Source organism: Phodopus roborovskii, unplaced genomic scaffold, assembly GCF_943737965.1.
Source record: "Phodopus roborovskii unplaced genomic scaffold, PHOROB, whole genome shotgun sequence".
Lineage (NCBI taxonomy): Eukaryota > Metazoa > Chordata > Mammalia > Rodentia > Cricetidae > Phodopus > Phodopus roborovskii.
In genome coordinates, this window is record NW_026126469.1 from 8,235,415 (window position 1) to 8,257,616 (window position 22,202).

A 22,202-nucleotide genomic window follows, 5' to 3' on the forward strand; every position below is an offset into this window, starting at 1 on the left:
ATGGTGGTTCACAAAGACCCAGTGGAACCAGTGCCTTCTAACCTCTGCAGACCAAGCAAGTTCATGCCATTCACCACCAATATCTTTGTAGCTCAGAATCCACAGATTAAAACTGGGATCAAGAATAAAATTTTAAAACAGTTCAGCACCTAATCGGAAGTTAACTCCAATTTGGTAATGATATGACTTCTATGATCATCTCAATGGAGGAAATGCTTCTGTGATTGCCTTGTTAGTGTTTTTCTTAAAAATGCAACTTCCAAGAACCAGAAACATGATAGAAATGAAAAATTACCTCAAACAATGGCTCAAATGGAACCTAGTTCCTAAAATCTGTCTCAGTCCTTTTTCTGATACTATATGCTTGGCTGTCCAGAAAGATACTTCTGATCCTGGGCCCCATCAGAAGTATGGGAATTGCCTTTATCCTCACTATTTCTAACTGCCCTCCCAAAAGTCTAGAAAAGACTTTACCCCCACTATTTTCAACCCCCATCCCCAACCCCTAGAGGTCCTAGCAGGGGACTTCCAAATATATTCCCACAAAACAATGCTTGGTGTTCTTTATGCAAGACTGCTCTAAGTGACACTGCATTATTATCGTAAACCCAAGTTTAGGTCTGAGGCTGTAGCTCAGAGTGCTTGCCTAGCATGTTTGAAACTCTAGGTTAAATCCACAGTAATAGGGGTACAGGGGAAGTATAAAGCAACAACAAAAAGATCCTTGAATGGGTTTGGGCATGTCATGTTACTATCTCGTTTATCTAAGTCAAACTTAGTCTGTCCATGGATGTACCCATGTAACACTTTATGAAAAACCTGGACAGACTTATGTAAAAGCCAAAGGCTAAAAAAGCCCACAGGCTAGCCCTACCTAGAATAGCTTTAAACTGAATAGGCGCTAAACCAGGCATGTGGGAAGGCTAGTTATTTAATACAAACTCAGCCCCAAAGAGAAATCTTCATTCCAGTATCTGCTTGGCCAATATATTTGAGAAATACATTATTTCAAAACAGCACATAGTATGTTATCTTAAAGAACAATGTTGTACCAGACACTAAATAAACCACAGAACTCTAATTACAATAAAGTTAAAAGAAAGCCAACACCTCTTTGTAAACCAAGTTGCATTAGCAATTTTTCTCTTTGCCTTTATTTAAACAGTTCTCAAAACATTTGAGTGAATTGGGCCTCCTTTGGTAAGCAAAGGACCTGAAAATAATATTTAAAAAATGAACAGGCAGTCTTCAGTTTATCCATGACACAGGTGTGGTGATCCCTTCTCTCACTCCATCCTTTGAAGCACCCAGTATTATCATATAGTCTAAAAGCTAGAAGAGTACATTTGTGGTGGAATGTATTATCACTGGTTGATAACTAGTTGAAATACCATTATCTCTTTGTAACAGCCTTAACAAACACAGCCTTTTAAAGACATGTATCTGTAGCTCTTATTCCCTGCTATATATATATATTATAGATTACATAAAGGCTGACAAATCCACAGTAATGTAAGCATTAAGCATTTGCTGTATGGAAAGAATTTTGTTCTAATACTAGCAGCACAGAGTTACAGCATATTTAACACTTAATTGCAAGTATATTTATTGAATATGGCAAGTTTCATGGACTCCTGAAAGAAAATGAATATTTTTATTTTAAAGTCTTTTACTGGTAACTTAAGGGTGGTTCTGGTTCAGCATTGATATTTAGAAAGAAAAGTAAAAATCAAACTTGTTTATTGTTGCTTTTTGCCATTTGGTAGCATTTTACACACAGGCTTCGATCTTCATAATACCCTGGATTCAGTAGAAAAACCTTTTAAATGAAGTTTTGTACAATAGAAACTTCTCAGCAGTCAAAATTTGGACTGTAAAAAAATACATGCAAAACATACTTTTCTGAAAACACTTAACTTTGAACAAAGCACCGAACTACACAAATGCAGAATGAAAACAGCATTTCAACTCCACCAAAAGTAGTCATCATAAAAGGTGTAAAAGTCACCTAACTTCACTAGGCACTGTTCACTTTTTAAACAGGAGACAATAGAAAATATTGTCCACAAACAATATCCCAGCTCTATGGCAGGTTTCAGAAACTCTTCAACTTCATGCTTTAATAGCGGCCTGGAAAGAAAACAAAAGCACATGTTTAAAATGTTCAGAAATCAAAAAATTTTAAACCTTTGAGCAAATTATAAGATAAAATCAATCAAGGTAACTTACGAGGTGAGTATGATCGTGATCTGGAACGTGACCTGTATCCTCCACGACTATAGTAAGGAGAAGGTGACCGCCTTCTGTAAATAAACGAAGTTGATCTAAATCTACATCTAGATGATATTAGGCTAATAACATGAAGACAAATTTTTGCCAGTCCTCAAACTGAAAAGTTCCAATAAACCTTTAAAGAGCAGTTTATTAGGTCAAAATACCAAATAAATATTAAAAGTATCTATTTTATAAAGTTCAATTAATTTTTATTTTTTAAACCCTTCTTACATTGTCTTGTGAACTACTTTCTCATGTATGTACTTAGAAATCAAATCCTGTGACCAGAGATGGCTAACAGTTAAGCACATTTGCTGTTTTTGCAGAAAACTACATTCAATTCCTAGCACCCACAGTGGCCAATCTTCTGGTCTCCAAGAACACAAACCATGCATGTGGTAGACATAAATACAGGCTAAACACACAAATAAACTAACCCCAAAACAAAAAATAAAAATCAAGTCCAGGCACCATGGTAGGGCAGGCATGCCTTTAGTCCAGAAATTTAGGAGACAAAGGCAGAGTTCTAGAACAACACAGGAACTCAACTCGAACTCAAACCCAAGCAAATCAAATCTTTGTGGTGTCACTTAGAGAACAATTACTTAAGTATCAGGCAAACATTGTACAAGTATTCTACTGTTAGTCAGACTTTAAACCCTTTTAGCATACCTGTAAATTTGATCCCTGTCTTGAGCAGCTCTCCATCCACCTCCTCCTCCACCACCTCCTCTGTAAAAACAGAATTGTTTTCAGTTAGCATGTTAAAGAGCTCTTTCTGAAATAGCATAGTTGCTCTTAGTAAAGAAAGACCTTTGAACTTCTCAGCCTCAAATACTAAACACAGTAATGCTTCAAAGGGGAGAGAATGACATTTTAGTAAAATTCTGGATGTCAAATACAAGACTTACTTCCACAGACAATACTATCACGAACTATCTTGAACATGAAGATCTTATAAAAAAAAAAAAAAAAAAAAAAAAAACACACACACACACACACACACACACGGTCTACACTTACAGAAGTTTTCACTAAAGACTCATAATTATTGGTTGGTGACTGCTTCCTTGATACTTTAACAACTGAATTAGATACTCAGAACCCAGTCAAGAGGATATATATGTATAAAATCCAATTTCATCTTTGTATTACCACACCAAATTTAATGTTCCTCATTTACATTTTAGAATGAAGCAAGCATCCAACTACATCCAAATTAGATGTGTCTTAAATTTTGGTTTAAATTGCAGCTGTTTCTTAGTTTTAAAAATACATTTTTTTTTCTTTTGGGGGTGTGTGTGTGCTGTTTTATGTGAACAGACACCTATACAACTTACCTGTATGATCTGCTGTAATAGTCCCGATCATCATAGCCCCGATCATATCCTCTGTCATAATAATCGCGGCGGCGTGAACTGCCACTGTGAATTACAAAATACCTTTTAGTAACCCTGACCTTTATGGTCACAACTTTTGCTATTAACAATTGATCCTGATATCAGAAGAGAAGGCATCAAATCAAATTCCTTGGACATGCTGAGACAAATCCATCTTCGGCTCTTTTTAACAAACTGGAAATATCTACAAGCAGACTTCTTTAAGTATATATAATAAGTTACTTCTATATAGTTCTTATCAATATCATCGATGGCTTCTTTTCCCTTGTTACATGTAGCATTATTCGGATGTTTATATCCATAGGCGATCTTTTGGTTTTAGGGGCACACAGATCCAACAGATTTTCTATAAAACTGTTAGGCATGGTAAATACATCTTTAATTTAATCTCAGTATCAAAGAGGCAAAGATGTCTGTGAGCTTAAAAACCAGCTAGGGATGTATGTCAAGATCTTGTCTGTGGGGGTGGGAAGAGGGTATCGAGACAGGGTTTCTTTGTCCTTGAACTCACTCTATATACACCAGGCTGGCCTTGAAGCACTCAGAGATCTACCTGCCTCTGCCTTTCTAAGTACTGCGATTAAGGGCATTCACCACCACTGTTGGGTTGAGATCCTATTAAGTTTTCTTCTCTTTTCTTTTTTCCCCTTATTATTTTAAAAAACAATTGAGGCTGAGACTCAATGAGTAAAATGTTTATAAATAGGAACACCTGAGTACTAATCACAGAATCTATACCAGGTACCCTCCCATATGCCTAGTCTAGTGTTTATAAAGCTGGATGGGAGCTAGAAACTTAATTACAGGAGTTAGTTCAAAGGCCAGATAGCCTGGAGCAGCAAACACAAACCAATTTTGTTGGGGGGGGGGGGGGGGGGTCAGGGTTTCTCTGTGTAACAGCCCTGGCTGTCCTAGAACTCGGAGATTCACTTGCCTCTCTGCCTCACAAGTGCTGGAATTAAAGGCATTCACCCTCAAACCCATTCTTAAACAAGATGGAAGGTGAGGGCACATAAAAGCTGTTCCACCCTCCACATATGCCCTATGTCTGTTATGTGCTCACCCTAACTCATATACACACAAAATATTAACTGGGTGAGGACACACTTGCAACACAACCTAAGTTGAACCCCCTGAATTCACATAAAGATGGGAGAGAACCCACGTAGCTGTCTTGTAACATCTGCCAACTGAATTTTAGAGGTTCCTGAGATGGTTCAATAGGTAAGTATGAAGTCTTGAATAGACCCTCAGCATAAAGTTATTATGAGGACAGGAAGGTCAGAGGCTCTCTGTAGCTAATCAACACCCTGTAGATTGACTGAAATAGTCTCAAAGCCTAAAATAAGACTCAGAAACCAGGGTAACCCAGTCCAAGTTTTTTTTTAGGCATTGGACAGCAACTGATAAATATTCCCCTCTCCAGGCTCAAACACCAGTAAAACAGAAGCAGAAAGATTCTAAAAGCCAGACTGGGGAGAAGCACCACACAGCTGTGCAGTATGAACATGACAGAACCACTGCAATCATGAGCTAACAGTTATCTGTACCAGTTCACACTCTAGCATGCTTGGAGAGAAATTCCTCCCCAGGCCCCACATACAATGGAGGAACTAGCTGCAACTGCAGTACAGGTGGTTTTCTAGGAAGGTGTAGGTTGACCATAATGCAGTAGACAGCCACAAACTCTTGAAGCATATGGATTCAGGGCATTCAAAGAAGGGGGAGGTAGCCCATGGAGGAGCTGGGAGGGTAGTACATCTAGGGAAGATGAAATGAATGGCAGGATGGCTTAGCGGGCAATGGTGCTTACAAGCCTGGCAACTAAGATAATTTCCAGAACCCATGTAGAAGTGTAAGAAAGAAATCTATCAAGGTATCATCCTCTGAACCTTATTTATGTGGGTGTGCAACACAGAATTTTTTAGTGTGGGAAAATTGGTGGAACAAGACATAGTAGACACCCTACATGAACCTATTACTATTCAAGTACCACCCATACTCACACAAATAAACAAATCAAACTTACTAGGTGGGTCTCCCCATGTAAATCCCTGGTGTTGGGGTATGGGGCCTTTTTGTTATGGAGAAATCAACCCTGATTCGACGTCCATCAAGCTCCATTCCATTGGCACGTTCTTTAGCCTTTAACAGATAAAGAAATTGTTACACACAACCTGGACAATTGTCTAATTATCGGATAGCTATTAACTGAGGGGACTTTCCATCAAGTTTCCTAATACTTTTTTAAAAGTTAGCCAGAAAAAACAATTGCCTAAATGAGTCGTTCCCTCTACTACACATTCACTTGCCAAAAATAGTCACAAAAAAAGCATGATCACAGCAGCCTACATGACCCACAAAATACTTATCACCTACCTACAAATTCAGGTGGACTTAGCTAATCCCTTGGTCTCTAATATCCTTAGTGCTGGAATTACACATACATATAGTACCCACTAGCATCTATGAAGCTCAAATCTTAATGTCTATAAATTAGGACTTGATGAGCACAGCCCAAATGCTCTTCTTTACCTATGGCTGTTTGGCATGGGAAGAAATTTAAAAAACACGTAATCTTACATTACATGATTCAAAATGACTGTTGTGTGTGTTGATGGTATAAAGGTGAGCATAGCTGCCTTCCAAAATGAATGTTGTGGAAGCCAAACACTTCTAAGAGGAAGTTTGGGTTTATTATTAGCCATAACCCCCCCCCCCTTTTTAAAGACTAAAATGAACATGGACTGAAGAGATGGCTCAACAGTTCAGAGCACTGTCTGCTTTTCAAGACCTGGATTCAATTACTAACATCCACAAGGAGAACCAAGTCTGTAGCTCAAATTCCGATGCCCTCTGCTGGCCTCCACAGATACTACAGATATCATGCAAAGGCATCCATGTAGGTAAAGTACCTCTCTACACACAAATTAAAAATCTAATATACACGAACTTTTAGAAAACAGCTAAATAGTCTTACCAATGTATCTTCATGGTTTACTTTATATAGCAACACAGCATCACAGAAACAGCAAATGATGTGTTTGGAATTTACTTTAAAATTATTTTAGTACTACAATGAACATGCTAGGCTAGATCCAGGGCAAAGTACTTCTTGAACAAAATACTAATACCGACTGCCCTGAGTAACACTTACTCTTCACTGGCTTGATATTTTTGCAAAATGGAAGTTCAAGAACATCACTAGTGAATTCAACATGTTCCAAATAGAACTTATTTTTGTTAACTCAAAATTATAGCTGTATCTTAAATCTTAAATTCATACTATAAAACCAGAAATTGTCTGGTTATCAGAACAGTTGACTAGGATTGGTGCTTTGAACTAAAGTACAAATATATATTTACTTACTTCCTTGGCATCATCTACATTTTCAAAATATACAAAGGCAAATCCTCTTGAACGTCTAGACTGCTGGTCATATACAATAGACACATCAGCAATGGGGCCATATTTAGAGAACACTTCTCTTAGGTCTCTTTCTGTGGTGTACAAGCTCAACCCAAACACTCCAAGACAACAGTTGGGATCAGGATTTGCCTAGAAAACAAAAACAGATTTTAAAATTTGAAAATCTGACATAGATCTAAAGGGGTAGGTAGAGAACTAATTAGTACACAAGAACAACAAATCAGACCATTGCATCTTACAAAACATGTGACATACCATGCAATAACTACAAAGGGTAGGAAATCTCACGGGGGGGGGGGTTATTAGGAGATTTAGTAATAAGAAACTTGGCAATAAATCTGCTTTTGAGATGTGGAGTTCATCTCTGATTTTATTCTAAGAAAAAAGTCTAAAAGCACACAAAAATCAGAACAGCATGATTTCTATCAACTAGAGAAAAACGAGTGAGCTGTTTTGTTTTAGTCTGGAACTCATGCAACTCAGGCTGAACCAAACCTCACAACAACCTTAACTAACTGTGAGCCACTCCCTACCCAGCCAGAATTGGAAAACAACAGGTATAATCGAATCACTGGAAATACCCCTTTGCCCATTACTGGGTGACATATTCCCCAAGCCCTTGTATACCAGAAATCCGCACCCAACCCTACATAGTTGCCCTTCTGTCCCCTGGAAACTTATTCCTGGACTCCTCACAGACACAAACCAACTCCCTCAGTTGACCTGAGGTCTACGTGCAATAAAAAATGAAATGAGATGGATGTAGTCAAGCACACTTTTTTACTCCAGCACTGGAGAAGAAACAGAAATCTTTTTACAGAGCGGCACAAGCACAGTTGAGAGCTTGTCTCAGACAGGGAAAACAGCTGGGTAATGCACGCCTTTAATCCCAGCACTCAGGAGGCAGACCAGCCTGGTCTACAGAGTGAGATCCACGATAGTCAGGGCTACACAGAAAAACTCTGTTTTGGAAAAAAACAAACAAACAAACAAACAAAACAAAAAACCACCAAAAAGGGAAAACACAGAAAACACTTAACAAAGATGTCACGTTATGCATATCTGTACAAGGATAGCTGGGAGTAAATAACTGGAAAAAAGGGTATAGACTGATAGACCCTTATGTCTATGGAATCTACACTGGAGAATCCAACCAATCTCACAAGTAATTACTATAAAATGTATTTTGCAAATTAAGCACATTAAGATTAAAAATAATGTTATTAATAGATTAGGTAATAGCACAGAGCAAGATTTCAAATTAAAGACGAAGCAAACATTAAGCTTCACAAATTATTTGTGGGCTTTCCCCTTAATCCTTTTGAATGTCTAGCAACTAAAATTAGTCAAGGGGAACTACATCACATATTAAGTGATCATAGATGATCATATATGAAACTCAGCAGAAAATGCAACGAATTACTTTAGCAGCTATTACTAGTAAAATAAATTCTACACACACACATTACAAGCATTCCAGCTATTAAGAACTTAAAAAGTTTCAGTAATTTCACATAGAAGAAAACCTACCAGGTAGGGAAATTACATCCTAATATAAACAGTCCCACTTCTGGAAGCAGAATGGGATTCCCAAAACACAGATGCCAAGTTTTAATTTGCTAAAACTCCAACAATCAAAGTAGGGAGATCAGGGTCTTCAGGCTGGGAATGCACCTCAATGGTAGAATATTACATGCCTAGTGTACATAATAACTTGGGTTTCAGTTTATAGCACTGAACTTTTTCAGCTTACCCGGTTTCCAACATGACGCCTTCGAGTAGACATGGGAGAATGGCTGTGGCTATGCCGTCTTCGATAATCTCGGCTGTAAGACCTGCTCCGGGATCGTCTGTGGGAGCGGGATCGTGATCGTGACCTTGTATAATGCCTTCTAGAACTTCTTCTGGATCTAGATCTGCAAGACAGAAGTCGGGGTTCTGACTACATAACTGAAAAGTGGGTATGACTTTCAATTCTTTTATTACTCTATTCTAGAGTTAAACTCCAAACATGGGACGTAATTTATCATTGTAATTTTGTTAAGCAACCAAAGTCAGAAGAACATGTTCCCTCCCTCTCTCACACCATTTCTTCAAAATTACAAAGAAAATCTCGAAGTTAAATGTATTTAATTTTTTTTGAAAATTGGACTACCTGGTACACTTTACTAGTTTGGGTTGTGTGCACCTTAACCTCTCACAATACTATCCTGTTATTTTTTTATGTCCTATTATGCCCACCTCTCATTTAGGCCAATTAACAAAAGCCACCACAACCACTACAGTTTTTATCTCTAATTAAGGAAGGCAGTGGTGGCACAAGCCTTCAATCCCAGCACTTGGGAAGTAAAAGCAGGTGGATCTGAGTTTGAGATCAGCCTGGTCTACAGAGTGAGTTACAGGACAGCCCTTTTTTTTTTTGGGGGGGGGGGGGGGAGTTGGGTGGGTAAAATAGAAAGGCTTTGGGACTGGAGAGATGGCTCAGCAGCAGTCAGTTAAGTGTACTAGATACTCTTCCAGAGGACTTGCCAGCAACCACATGGCTCACACCATCTATAGTGAGAGTAAGTGCTGAAGTTCAAAAGTTAAGTATAATCTGCTCGAGCCAACATAGGGGAAAGATTTGAACCCTCACCCCAGAAGCCCAGGTTGTTTCAGTCCCATTTCTTAGACATCAAACAGACTAACAAATGGACATACCCTTTACCTTCCTTAGCCTAACAAACCACAGCAATTTCAGAACAGTTAACAAAAGGAAATCTCAAAATGCCCTTTCTTACCTAGATTCAGATCTGGACCTTGATTTTGATCTAGAACGCCTTGAATCTTCCTTGGAGCGTGACCTTGCAGGGGTGTGCCGTGCAGATTTCCCCGATCCATGAGCACTTCCACTTCTGGAAGCAGAACGGGATTCCTACACGCAGATGTCAAAAGTTTTAATTTGTATACTTTTTTGGGAAACTTTAAAAACAAATAAGCTTCTGTGAGATAAATGGCCAAGAAGAGCAATCCTCTTCCAAAGATAAGAAAACACATGTGAGGGCAGGAATTGAGTATACCTGGTATAATAGTTTCATTGCTTCAACTGACATCAATTAGTTCTTCCACCTTTCTGGAGTAGGGAAGAACTATCTAACTTCACTCCCTTAAAAAGTGTCAAAAACCAAAAAATTGTTAAAGAACTACCCAAGGATTATATTTGAGGAATATTATTACATAGACTGGGAAAGAACTTTAGTTAACTACGAAGCCTAGTTCTACTCCAGTCAAGCTACAATCAAACCCCACAAACTTTATAAAAGTAAAAGTTTGCTGAATGAGGGGCAAAAGCAGTAAGGATAACCTTACATTTTAGGCTCTGAAGGTAGAAGAAATCTAGCTGAATGCATGAAATGTGGTTAAGATCTTATATACAATGTATATGGGGAATCTCTTACAAAACTCAAAGAGCAAGGCAGCGAACTGTTTTTAAGAGTAGAGAAGGTGCCAAAGATCCACAGCTTTCTCAGCTAAACTGAGAAGAGCCCAGGTAAAATAAAACAGGAGACCAATAAAAAGCAGAATATGTAAAGGGCACATTAAAACAAGGATAAAATCAGTTTATCTATAGAGTAGAGGCCCAGGAAGAAAATTTCTATAGATGCCTAGGCAAATACTATGCATGTACTCAGTTTTCCTAATCAAAACTCCAACTAATGGCCGGTTGACTGACACAAACAAGATCTCAAAAAAAAAAAAAAAAAAAAAAAAAAAAAAAAAAAAGGAGGGAAATACTCAATCTTTAGACCACTAAGCTTTCACTCTAAACCTTTAAGACAAAAATGAAAGCAACTGTTCTACTTAAACAGCAACAACCACTAAAACAAAAGCAAAGCTAAAACAAAGGGCACAAATCTGGACAGTCACTTCCAAATATTTTAGAATCCAGACTATGATTTACATACAGAAGACAATGCTCGGGACATAAAAATTTACATTTTATATACAACACAGAAGGGAGGAATCCCTCAAGTAAAACAGATAAAGATAACTGGAAGAATGAACAGCTTTCCAGGCCCCAAATAGTCTAAAAATACTTCCATGACACACTAGAACATGTGTGATGTAATGTGACAGATAACCAACCTCACCTCTCTATCAGATTTTCTTCATTCATTCCAAGGAGCAACTGACTATAGATTAAAATAAGCCACGTGTAATAACAGCTGCCTTTAATACCAAGATTCAGTTTAAGATTTGCTGCTGGTGGTGAGGAGGGAGGCTACCCCAATTAACCAGTCACTGGATTTCTGTATTTAATAGTCAAATAAAACATTCAGCAAGGCAATTTACCTCATCTTCTTGGTCAAAACAAAGCTTACTGACAGTTTAGCTTTTTGTCATCTTTACTACAGGGAAAAGCCAATGTACAAGTGAAAACAGAAACAAGGAACTAGAAAGTAACTAAAAATGCACTTATTCCAATTCTGTAAGAGCATTTCATAGAACATGAGAAGCTTTAATGGAAACCAAATGAAGTATTTTGCCAGAAAGAACAGAATATCACACAGTACATTAAAAAATCATTGTAAGGTAAATCTGCTAACAGAAATTTGCCTAGAAATAAAAATTCCTGGAGACTAGAAAGATAACTCAGTGGTTAAAGACCATCGGTAGCTCATACAGAGGTCCTGAGTTCAATTCCCAGCAACCACATGGTAGGCTCACAGCCTATTTGGTGGTATCTGATACCCTCTTCTGGCATGCAGGTGTACATTCAGATAGAGCACCATATATCTTTAAAACAAAATGAAAATTCCCCTTTCAGACTATTGCTTCATTTTAACCAAAGTTATATTCCAAACTGGGATTCTTCACCTACTTGTCTGCTAAGAGGAATAACAGAATGGGAAATTAACAGAGTTTAAGGTTGCTTCTTAAAAGTTTAGTAGAATAAGGTGCAAACAGATGATTTAGAGGCTATGTCCTACATGTACTTTTTGAACAATAATTTTTATGATCAAAAAACAGTGGAAACAACAAAACAAGATTCCTTGCCTATATACTGCCACATCATTGGGCAGTATATATTGGGGGAGGGGAATAAATCACAAAAGAACCTATGTCAGCTTTGTTATATCCTCCCACTCAGTTGACCACCTCTAACTGGTGAGAATATATGATGATTGTGTGAAGAAATGAGACCCTATAGTGATTAGCCCTACACTAATCCTAAACTTTAATTCACAAACAATTCTATAAAGCCAGACAGGAAGTCCTTTTACAAATCATACCTCAAATTCAACTCAGTGACAAAGCCATACAGAACTCTACAAACAGAATTTTGGATAGCCAATGCCCAAAGCATAAGCAAACACCAGAAATCTTCACGCCCCCCCCCCATACTCTCAAATCCTAGTCATTTTAACTAATGCACAACCTATAATAAATAGGTCAAGTTCAAAAACAGAATTTCAAGCAGTCTGTAGCTCTTCCCAAATTGAGAGCAACAGCTCAAAAGTACTATCTCCTTACAGTAGCTCATAATGCAGTCCTAAATAGCTTTTAGTCACCCTAATCCTAAAAAGTAAAATACATATGTTAATTAAGCTTTACAGATTCAAAGTCAAAAGTTAAATCTTTCCGTGATTCTTTGGCAAAGTAAATCTTCCCTCTATCTCAAGTAAAATTCCACCCCCCATTTCAGCCTTCTGATTTTAATTGTTTTCCTGACAATAGGACTTAAAAGCATCCTCAGTGTCCATAGGATACACCCTAAATTCTGAAGAGGAAAACAAAAAACAGATGGAAAACTTTGCTAACATCAACATTTTCACTTTAAGCATATTTACTTGGACCATATCAAAATTCAAATCCCCTTTTTATGTTTGAGTAGTAACCAAAATTAACATTACTCTTGATTATTATCTGACAATTAGTTTTACAAAGCAACAAATTTTCTCCTATAAATGAAAATTGTACTCTCATCCTAGTAAAGATGCAGAAATAATGTAGGGAGCACAAGTAAAAAGCACTGACAATAGGCTAAAACATGTACCCTTCAAGAAAGGTCATTTAAGTCATTTTCTCAACTAGCTCTCTAAGACCCAAAACACTCAGAAAAAAATTTAAAAAGTTGCCATCATTTTAGGAAGATGAGAACCTTTGAATATTCTGCACTGAGAAGGCAACTGTTGGTTGTTTGCTACTATGAGTACTTGTTATTTATATTATGCTAACCCTCTAACTATACTAAGTCAAAAAAAGAAAGAGTGCTTTTGAGCTTCGCCCCCCCCCAGTTGGGGTAGCATACCAGAAGAAAACAATGTTTACTTTAAGAACATTATAATGAACTAAGGATAGGAGAAAAGGCAATGAATTAGCTAGCTATCATTTATACTTACATGACCCATCTCTTTTAAGGGAAGCTACTATACTTGAGCAAAACCCCTAAAATTCAGTTGGAACAGGCATTAAACTGAAACAGAATATAAAGAACCATCCTTATTTGGCACATGTAGATCTCAACAATATGACTTAAGTGGTTGTAGCTTTCCACTAATATTATGTGGAAACCTAATGCTTTCATTACAATAGAACAACCATGTTAGATTCTTTGTTTGGATTTTGGGAGTTTAGTCCCATTATCACCCTAGTGACAAGTCTTAAAATCTCCCATAGAAAATATTCTATATACTGTACAATATCAAAGCAGGAAATCAGTGCATTTTTAGAGTTCAAAGGGTGTTAAGTACAGACCACCAGTTCCAACTCATACTCACTCATGCCCCAGAACCAGCAAAGTATAACAGATGAAAAGCCTAAGGGAAAATGGGAGGCCAACTATTATTACCCAGTGGATTAGCATACTGCTGCCTACTATGACTACAAATACTTTTAAAGAATTGCATTTCCATCATTTGACTAAGCATTTAAAATTAGAATTATTACCTAATTTAAACGATTCCCTTGGAAGTCACTTCTTTACCCTGTATATATTTTCTTCTATTAAACAAATAATGCATGCATGTTTAGCAAAATATACAGGGACACATAAACAGACTAGTAATTACTTAGCGTAGTGCTTTCTGATTCCAGATTACTTCTTATCTTAACTTCATTTTTATTTCTTTTCTTCATTCTTCCGTTTCAAATTCTGACTTCTTTCATCTTCCCCACTTCACACAAATTGCTCAATATTCTACAAGTGGGACTTCTGGTCTGATAATTAGCATGCATTCTTTCTTTTATTTTTTCAAATTTCAGCTTCACTTATTCCTGAGCTTCAAATACTCATTTATAAAACTTGTCAAATGACGACTTCCGCATTTTCCTTCTTCAACATTAACCTTAATAGAAAAAGAACAGGATGAAGAATATTTTAAAACTCCAGGATAAAATCCAGTGCCAAAACTGAAACTAGAAAAAAAAATCCCTTTTGTAGTTTTGGATTTTAAAAAAATACTAGAATATGCAGCTCAAAAAACTGAAACTACATAGTTTCTTGTGGTATATGGTAATCCAAATAAATTTATCATGCTTAAGTGAATGTGAAGTGCGCCACTGAACATTTACTGTTCATTTAACATTTTTACAAATTATAAATCACATTTCACACTTCTTATTGTATCCAAGAGAAAATGCTAGTGTCAAAAGCACATCTCTAGTCAAAAAATGACACATTTCAATACAAAAGTGCAAGAAAGAAAAGCATGGACAACTCATTTGCACAATGACAAAGACTGGGGTTGAAGGTTTACAATACTGTGACTTGTCTAGATAAGAAATGCATAAATTCCACACATTACTGTGTATTTAAAAGAGCATTGTCAGACAATGTCAGCAAACCTGACAATTTGGATCTGTCCAACCCACCCTTGGGAACTCTGTATTAGTTTAATTACAAAATTTAGAATTAAAATCCTGATACTAAATAAAAATAACTACCACATGCTAATAGCTATAAAGTAGAGCAAACTTGATTCCAACAGTGGTTATGTCCAAAGAATTCTGTTGTAAAGTTTTACCCTCTATTAGCAAAACATTAGTCTTCTGGGTGTCCAAAGGAAAGATCCTACTCGAAAGGTGGCAAATTATGAGAAAATTATAGTTAACCTTCTTAAATTATTAAAAAGGCCCACTTTAGCAGATTAGTATTAACCCTGGAACACTAAGTAAAATACTATCCATGTAAAACAATCTTGTTTTTCTTGTTACCCTGCTAAATATTTCTATACACTCTTTTTTACTGTCTATTTCCTCTTATATTTTTTTCTGGTTAAGAGGGAGTAGGGGTTCCATTAAAAAGAAAAAGACAAGTCTTTGTACTATTGTTGGCGTCGGCAACCATGGCTATAGCAGCATTTTTTCCAAGGAAAAGCCCAATTTCCAGCCTACTTTTATAGTCAATTATTGTTTAATCTGGGAACATTTTTAATGGCTATTTAAGGGAGTCACGATAATTGATTTTCTTTAATACCCATCACTAAAATGCAATGGGAAAAGTTTACTGGCAGCATGAATGTAATCATGGAATCAGAATGCCCAAGCAGATTTCCTTAGTGCTTGGTCTCCCCACAGGTTTTTTATGTACAGATACAGGACTTAGATTCAGAAGACAAAGCTCTAGGTACCATGACTTTTCAAAGTTGAGGACACTTTGGTATTGCTTCATTCACTTTGTAATCTTTCTCCTATACACTAAGAACAAAAACCACTGCTAGACAATATTTGTATTAACTCATCTAAAACTCATGCAGCTACTTCATAAAACTACAAGACCAACTATTGGGCTAACATACATTTGGTTTAAAAAAGAGCATACACAGAAAAAAAAACATTACTCAGAGAATAGTTTAATAACTGAAAATGAGATAAGAGAAACTACACCTTGCCTGGGGGAAAAAAGGTCACCACCAAAATGGATAAAGGGTTTTTTTTTTTTTGTTTTTGTTTTTGTTTTGGAGACAGGGTCTCATGTATACCAGAATGGCCTCAAAGTCACTATAGCCTCCTGCCTCCACCTTCCAAATTCTGAGATCATAAGAATGTGTCCTCTACTTTTTTTTACTTGCAACTTTTACTGTCTATTAAAAAGACGGAGGAGAAAAACCCTCAAATGCTTAAGAAGTTTCTGAAGGGGTTGGGGGAACTGACATACCTATACCAGCTATAAGTCTATGCTTTTTATAAACCTTCAAAAATAACCAAACCCATACATTTCTGCTAACAATACTGTCCATCAAAAGGATATACCCTTTGTTTGAAAGTTCTTATCTACTAAACACAAAAATTTTAATGAAGAGGGTCCCATGCAAACATAATCTATGCCAAAAAAAAAAAAAAAAAAAAAACCTGAAAATAGCTTCCAAAAGCCAATTATTCAAAACAATGACTTGGGAATTTGCTATCGTCAATTTCAACCTGTAACTAAAAAAAGTAATGCTAAAAGGTGGAAGCACCTAATTCTATATGGCCCACATCCTACAATAACATGTATAAAAGCACTAGTTCTTAAAATAATCACCATAGCTTATTAGAAAACAATAGAGATGAATAAATAAATACTAACTAACAAAACAATGCTGGACACATATACTACAGTTCTTCTAATCACTGACTTGGCAAATTATGAAGTTTGAAAGCTTCCATGCTTATTATTTAGGTTTGGGGTTTTACTGAAGAGAACAGGAAAAAGGCTATACAAGACAGGTTCCGTTAACACTTAGCATCTGAATTCCCCCTTCAAGCTTTCAAGGAAACCAATAGTACTTACCTTGTAAAACATCTGTGATTTCACCTTAAACATACCACTTTCTAATTTGACAATATCCATAATATTTAATAAGCATTCTTATTTAAGCCAAAGAACATGATTCAACAATTTCAGGAGACTTATACCTAACCTGTGTATGAAAACACGAGGCAAATTTTCTTAAACCTAGCATTAATTCAACCCTTTCTTTGTTAATGGTCTCATACCCTATACTCAAACCATTATTGGACTCTTAAATATTAACCCCAACATCACCTTACAGCTCTAATCTAAAAAGTGACTGTTTTTCCTTCAAAGAGGTTCTCTACAAAAATGAGTGATTTTTTAAAAAGTACTAGAAGAAACAAGATCTTAAGCCAACTAACTTTAAAACAAAAAACACCTACCCCAAATCCTATTGTTAACAAAGGATTCAGCAAACAACATTGCAAAAGAGCTAAATGCTACATCCAATAAATTTGTGACCAAACTAAACACAATTTCACATCAACTGCAGTCTGCCTAGGAAAGAAACAACTTTGGAAGCCTAAGGGGTTTGAAGGAATCCTGAAGTGTGGGAGTGTCCACATGAAGAAAAATAATCAGATTCCAGGAAGCTTAACAGATTTATTCTACATACATTAACTACAACCATTTACATGCCTAGAGGCCTAAGAAGTCAATGAAACTCATTTTCTGGTTTCCAGAGATAGTTGGTTATACCAGGCATATCCAAGACTATTTACCTTGAACATTATTTTTCACATGCTTATAAAAGGGAGGGTGAACAAATTCCATTTGGCCATGCTACTTTGCAGTTATGTCAGTGAATGGAATGCAGGAGATTTGAGCTACCTTGTATTATGTTTGTGTGTGTGCCTTACATGACAGACAAGCATTATCTCACCTACTTACAACCACCAGTCCTTAAACTACCCCTTATTCCTTTGGAGAATATGTTTAGTCCTAAATAACTGACCAGGATTACTCTAACTCTGGATCCCCCTATTCAGTACAATTAGCCAATGTTTACAAACCTTAACATGCTGCTTTGCTTACTTTGCAGTATTTTTAAACAGTGTCTCTGAACTTTTTTGGCAAGCCTTCTTGAGGAGTTCGGCTAAGTGTAGTGTTTCAGCTTTCCAATTATCCCAAGATTCCAATTGGGGGGGGGGAAAAAAAAAAACAAAAAACACCAAGGTAAGTGTGTAAGTATAGGGCTCAGCAGTTAAGAGTACCTACTGCTCTTTTGTTTAGGTTTTTCGAGATAGGGTTTCTCTGTATTACTCTGGTTCAGGTCCTGGAACTAGCTCTGTAGACCAGGCTGGACTTGATCGAACTCAAGAGATCCTCCTGCCTCTGCCTCCGGAATGCCGTGACTAAAGGTGTGTGTGTCACCAACGCAAGCCGCAGCTATTGCTCTGTAAAAGAACCGGGGTTCGATACCCAGAACCCAAATCGGTGGCCCACAATTCCTTTCGGACAGCTGTGGAACAACTGGTACACATGGGCCACACAAAACCGTTATTGCACACACACAACATTAAAACTTTTTGGGGGTGTTCCAAGTTTAGAAACAGATCAGAATGTCGATCTTTAATACTTTTCTCTCCAATTAAATAATAACTGCCAGGTGTGGTTGCCCAAGCTATTTATTTGGGAGGCAGATGCGGGAGGTAAAGACCAGACTGGTCTATATATTAAGTTCCAAGATAGCCTCGGGCAGAGTGACCCATCCTCAAATAAATATTCAAAAACACCAGATGGTCCCTCTAATAGAAATAGAAGCACTTCATATTAACAGGGGTAAATAATTTCCTAGCACTTGGGTACCCACTTTACTTCAATTGCTTTCTTTCTGGAGTAATGTGTATGAAATAGTCTGAAATTTTTCCACAGCATGCTGATGCATACCTATTTAATCCCAAAACAAAAAGCTACTTGCTTCTAATTCCAAACAGACTAATTTCAACACCACATGCAACTTCGGGAGGCAGGTATGTGTGGACTACAGAGAAAGTTCGAAAGGATTTAAAACAAAACTGATTTAAAATTAAAAGTTTGGGATATAGTTTAGTAGGGGCTTGCCCATCATGTGAACCTAAGTCCATTTCCATTATCAGGAAAACAAAACACCCTCCCACCCACGTTTCTTTCCTTAGGAAAGCCTTAAAAGACCTTGGAACTAGACATTCATCTCGGTATGTAAAGGTCTGATCAGTTCAAATTATTCTGATTTGGTTTCGAGTTCATCATGGAAGTCCCATATGCTTTCTAACAAGCTGTAAAAGACCTTTTAAAAGTTTACTAACATACTTATTTGACTACAAAGTAAACTATGATCTAGTGCTTAGAATCCCTGTCAACTTTTTTGTGAAAATAAAAATGTAAGTCCTGGAACAATTACTCTTATGGTGCTTCCAAGCAGTTTCCAAACTGCAAGTCCCTGCTCGCTAAACCATGTACTTCCGTATCTTCCTAGTATACTTTTTAAATAATACTCTACTGTCACGCCACATGCGCTTTGTTTAAGCTTTGAGACTAGGTCTATTCTAACCCAGGCCCGTTATAAACAGTCTAATCAACTTCCATCGAATTGCACTCTCTGGAGATGGAAGCGTAAAAAACAAACAAAAAACCCGTGATTCCCAGAGTTAACAGCGCCACTAATTGTCGCCACTGATCACTCCTTCACTATTCCTCGGGGGGGGGGGGGGACTACATTCCTAATGACCTTGCGTTCTATTCCAGCTGAGGTCCCAACAATGAGGAAAACGCTCCAGCACAAAGCAAACGGCCCCCATTTTCCCCTGCTGTCTCCGGAGGCCCCAGAGCGGTTCCTTCCCGGGCCCAAGAAGGCTCTCCGCCATCAAAACACCAGCCCGACTCCCAGGGCCACGTGGGTCTTCTCGGCTTCACCTTGCAGCCCTGGGAGAGGCGGGCAGGGCCGGGCTGCCAGGACCCGCGGCGGCTCCGCCATTTTGTGCCTCTGGCAGCGCGCCCGCCCGCGAGCCCAAGATGGCTGCGGCGCGGCTTCGCAGGCGAGCAACGGCGAAATTAGATACCGTTCCCATCCCCCAACGCCGGGACGCCGCGGCCATTTTTAGTCGCCCCCTCCACCCCGCCACCCTGTAACGGAAAGGAAAAACGGCCGCCGCCGGTACAGGCACACGGCCCGCTGGCGGCCTCCCTCGCGACTCGGGCGCCGTGCACCAGGCCCTTCGGCGCCAGACTCCTGATGCCCGGCCGGGGAGGCCCGACAGGCCTGGGGAGAGAAGCAAAGTGGGACCGCGGCCGCCCGGACACCCCCGCGCGTACCCGTTCGCCGTAGTTCTGCTCGCCGCTGTCGCTCATGACTCCAGATGGCTGTCACCGCTCCTGGCCTTTACGGAAGCTGTCAAGCTCCTGCCTTCTCTACAGAGGCCCCGCCGCAGCCTCTCGCGACGACACACTGAGAGTAGCCCGGGCCGACGCGCTCCGCACCACCTCCGCACCGGTCTAACGCTACCGGACGTGACGCGGCGCTCTTTAAGCGCGCCCCGCTCACTCCCCTGAAGGCGCGCTTTTCTGGCCCCGCCCACTTCGCTGGGCTTTCCAATGGCTTTCCCTGCAGAGGCGCTTCCCAAACAGGATGTGACGTATAACGCCCCGCCCGTTCGCAACGACTCGCCCCTAGAGCCAGGCCGCGGCGTGGCGGGAAAGTGAGTGTGAGCCTGTGGGCGTCTGCGGCCGTCTCCAGGGGACACCACGATGTCATCAGCCGTGCCTCCGTTGTTTCTCGAACCTTCCAGGGAACCCTTCTGGGTGGAAGGAGAGGAGACAACGGCTCCGCTTTCCTCCGTTCTTTATGCCTTTGTTCTCCTTTTCTAGTTTCCTTTTGTTCTTTTTCTTGATCTAGTAGTGAACACAGCGATACTTTAGGTTCTTACTTCCAGTTATTTAGACGTAGTTCTAGATCTTTTTTTCCTAATAAAACCTTCTCTTAAAAATGTTTTCTGCATTTCTTTAATCCCAGCACTCGGGAGGCAGAATGGGATCTCTGTAAGTTCAAGGCTAGCCTGATCTACACAGAGTTCCAGGACAGCCAGAGCTACACAGAGAAGCCCTGCTTCAAAAAAGAAATAAAATTGAGGTTTGAGACTGAGTCTCATTCTGTTGCTTGGTCTGACCTTGACCTCACCATGTAGCCCAGGCTGGTGCTGGGACTGTATTAACTCTTGTGTTAGCCAGTTATGAAAATTGCTTAGAAGCACCACCGCTAATCCTGACTTTGATCTACTGGTTTCTTATTTTGTTTTTGTTTTTGAGACAGAGTTTCTCTGTAGCTCTGCCTGTCCTGGAACTTGCTTTGTGGACCTGACTGGCCTTGAACTCACAGAGATCTGCTTGCCTTTGCCTCTCGAGAGCTGGGATTAAAGGTGTGTGCTACCATCGCCTGGCTGGATCTACTGGTTTGGTTTCTCTACCTCATATTTCTTGTGATTATTTGGTATGAAGTAGAAAGAATTAAAAATTCAAAGAGTCAGGCATTGTGACATGTGAGAAATCCTAGTACTTAGGAGGCTGAGGAAGGAGACCTTGAATTTGAGGTTCATACTTAAAATGAGTTCAGGGTCAACCTGGGTTGTATAATAATACATTGTTCCATCTCATGATTTAGGAGGCAGAAGCAGGAGGATCTTTGAGTTCTAAGTTAGCCAAGGCTGCATAGTGAAACGAGGGTTGGGGTGGGAGGTAAGGGAGGAAGGAAGAGAGGGAGGAATGGGAAGCCAGGCAGAGTGACACACGCTTATTTATAATCCTTGTAGCCCCAACTCTTGAGAATTGAGGCCAAGGACAGCCAGCAGTTTAAGGCCAACCTAGGCTACATGAGATTCTCCCTTCAAAAAGTGAAACAAGCAATGCAAAAGAAAAGAGCCCGTAGTGATGGATTTCTTTGGGAGCAGTCACCTGCCCTTTGCCCTCCAAGGATGGCCTGGAAGGACACAGATGTTTCTCTGACTAAAACCATGATGAAAGAGTTCTTGAAATGACTATTTTGAATGAGCAACGGTGACAGTCTTGTTCAATAAATAGCTACAGGATGATCCCAACAATCTTAGTTTTGAATGAAACAAAGCCAACTAGTAAAAGAACTGTTGTTGATCTGGTCAGCCCAGCTTTACACAGCATTCAGTCACCCCATCATCATTCCAGCCTCAGATCATTTCCACCAGATGGTGCCAAACCTCAACAAGACTAGACAGCGCTGGCAGCTCCACATCTGGACCTGTGGCACTATACAACATCAGCTCGTCCTAATGATTTATTGTCTCCAAATGTTTTCTTTTTCCAGTAACAAGGACTGAACCTAAAGATTTACCAG

At 39.0% G+C, this 22,202-nt stretch overlaps 1 protein-coding gene across 2 annotated transcripts; it reads right to left on the reverse strand.

Moving 5' to 3' along the window:
* Positions 1-1,126: 1,126 nt before the first annotated feature.
* Positions 1,127-20,367, reverse strand: Tra2b (transformer 2 beta homolog). Of its 2 annotated transcripts, none has more exons than XM_051191203.1 (9): positions 20,156-20,367; positions 9,885-10,018; positions 8,858-9,020; positions 7,045-7,233; positions 5,704-5,819; positions 3,615-3,698; positions 2,947-3,006; positions 2,230-2,300; positions 1,127-2,130 (listed from the first exon to the last, which is right to left on the reverse strand). In XM_051191203.1, the coding sequence occupies exons 1-9, from the start codon at positions 20,189-20,191 to the stop codon at positions 2,120-2,122; spliced, it is 864 nt and encodes a 287-aa protein (XP_051047160.1). In that variant the 5' UTR covers positions 20,192-20,367; the 3' UTR covers positions 1,127-2,119. The 2 variants fall into 2 exon arrangements, with proteins under 2 accessions (XP_051047160.1, XP_051047159.1); XM_051191202.1 differs by having other exon boundaries at positions 2,230-2,303.
* Between the last annotated feature and the right edge of the window lie 1,835 nt (positions 20,368-22,202).

Bases quoted from the DNA above. Each gene is read 5' to 3' on its own strand.
- Tra2b (XM_051191202.1), bottom strand. From the start codon at position 20,191: ATGAGCGACAGCGGCGAGCAGAACTACGGCGAACGG. The intron at 9,021-9,884 runs GTAAGAAAGGGC...TCTGTCTTGCAG, and splicing joins AGGTCCAGATCTGAATCTAG to ATCTAGATCCAGAAGAAGTT. The intron at 5,820-7,044 runs GTAAGTAAATAT...TATCTGTTAAAG, and splicing joins ATGTAGATGATGCCAAGGAA to GCTAAAGAACGTGCCAATGG.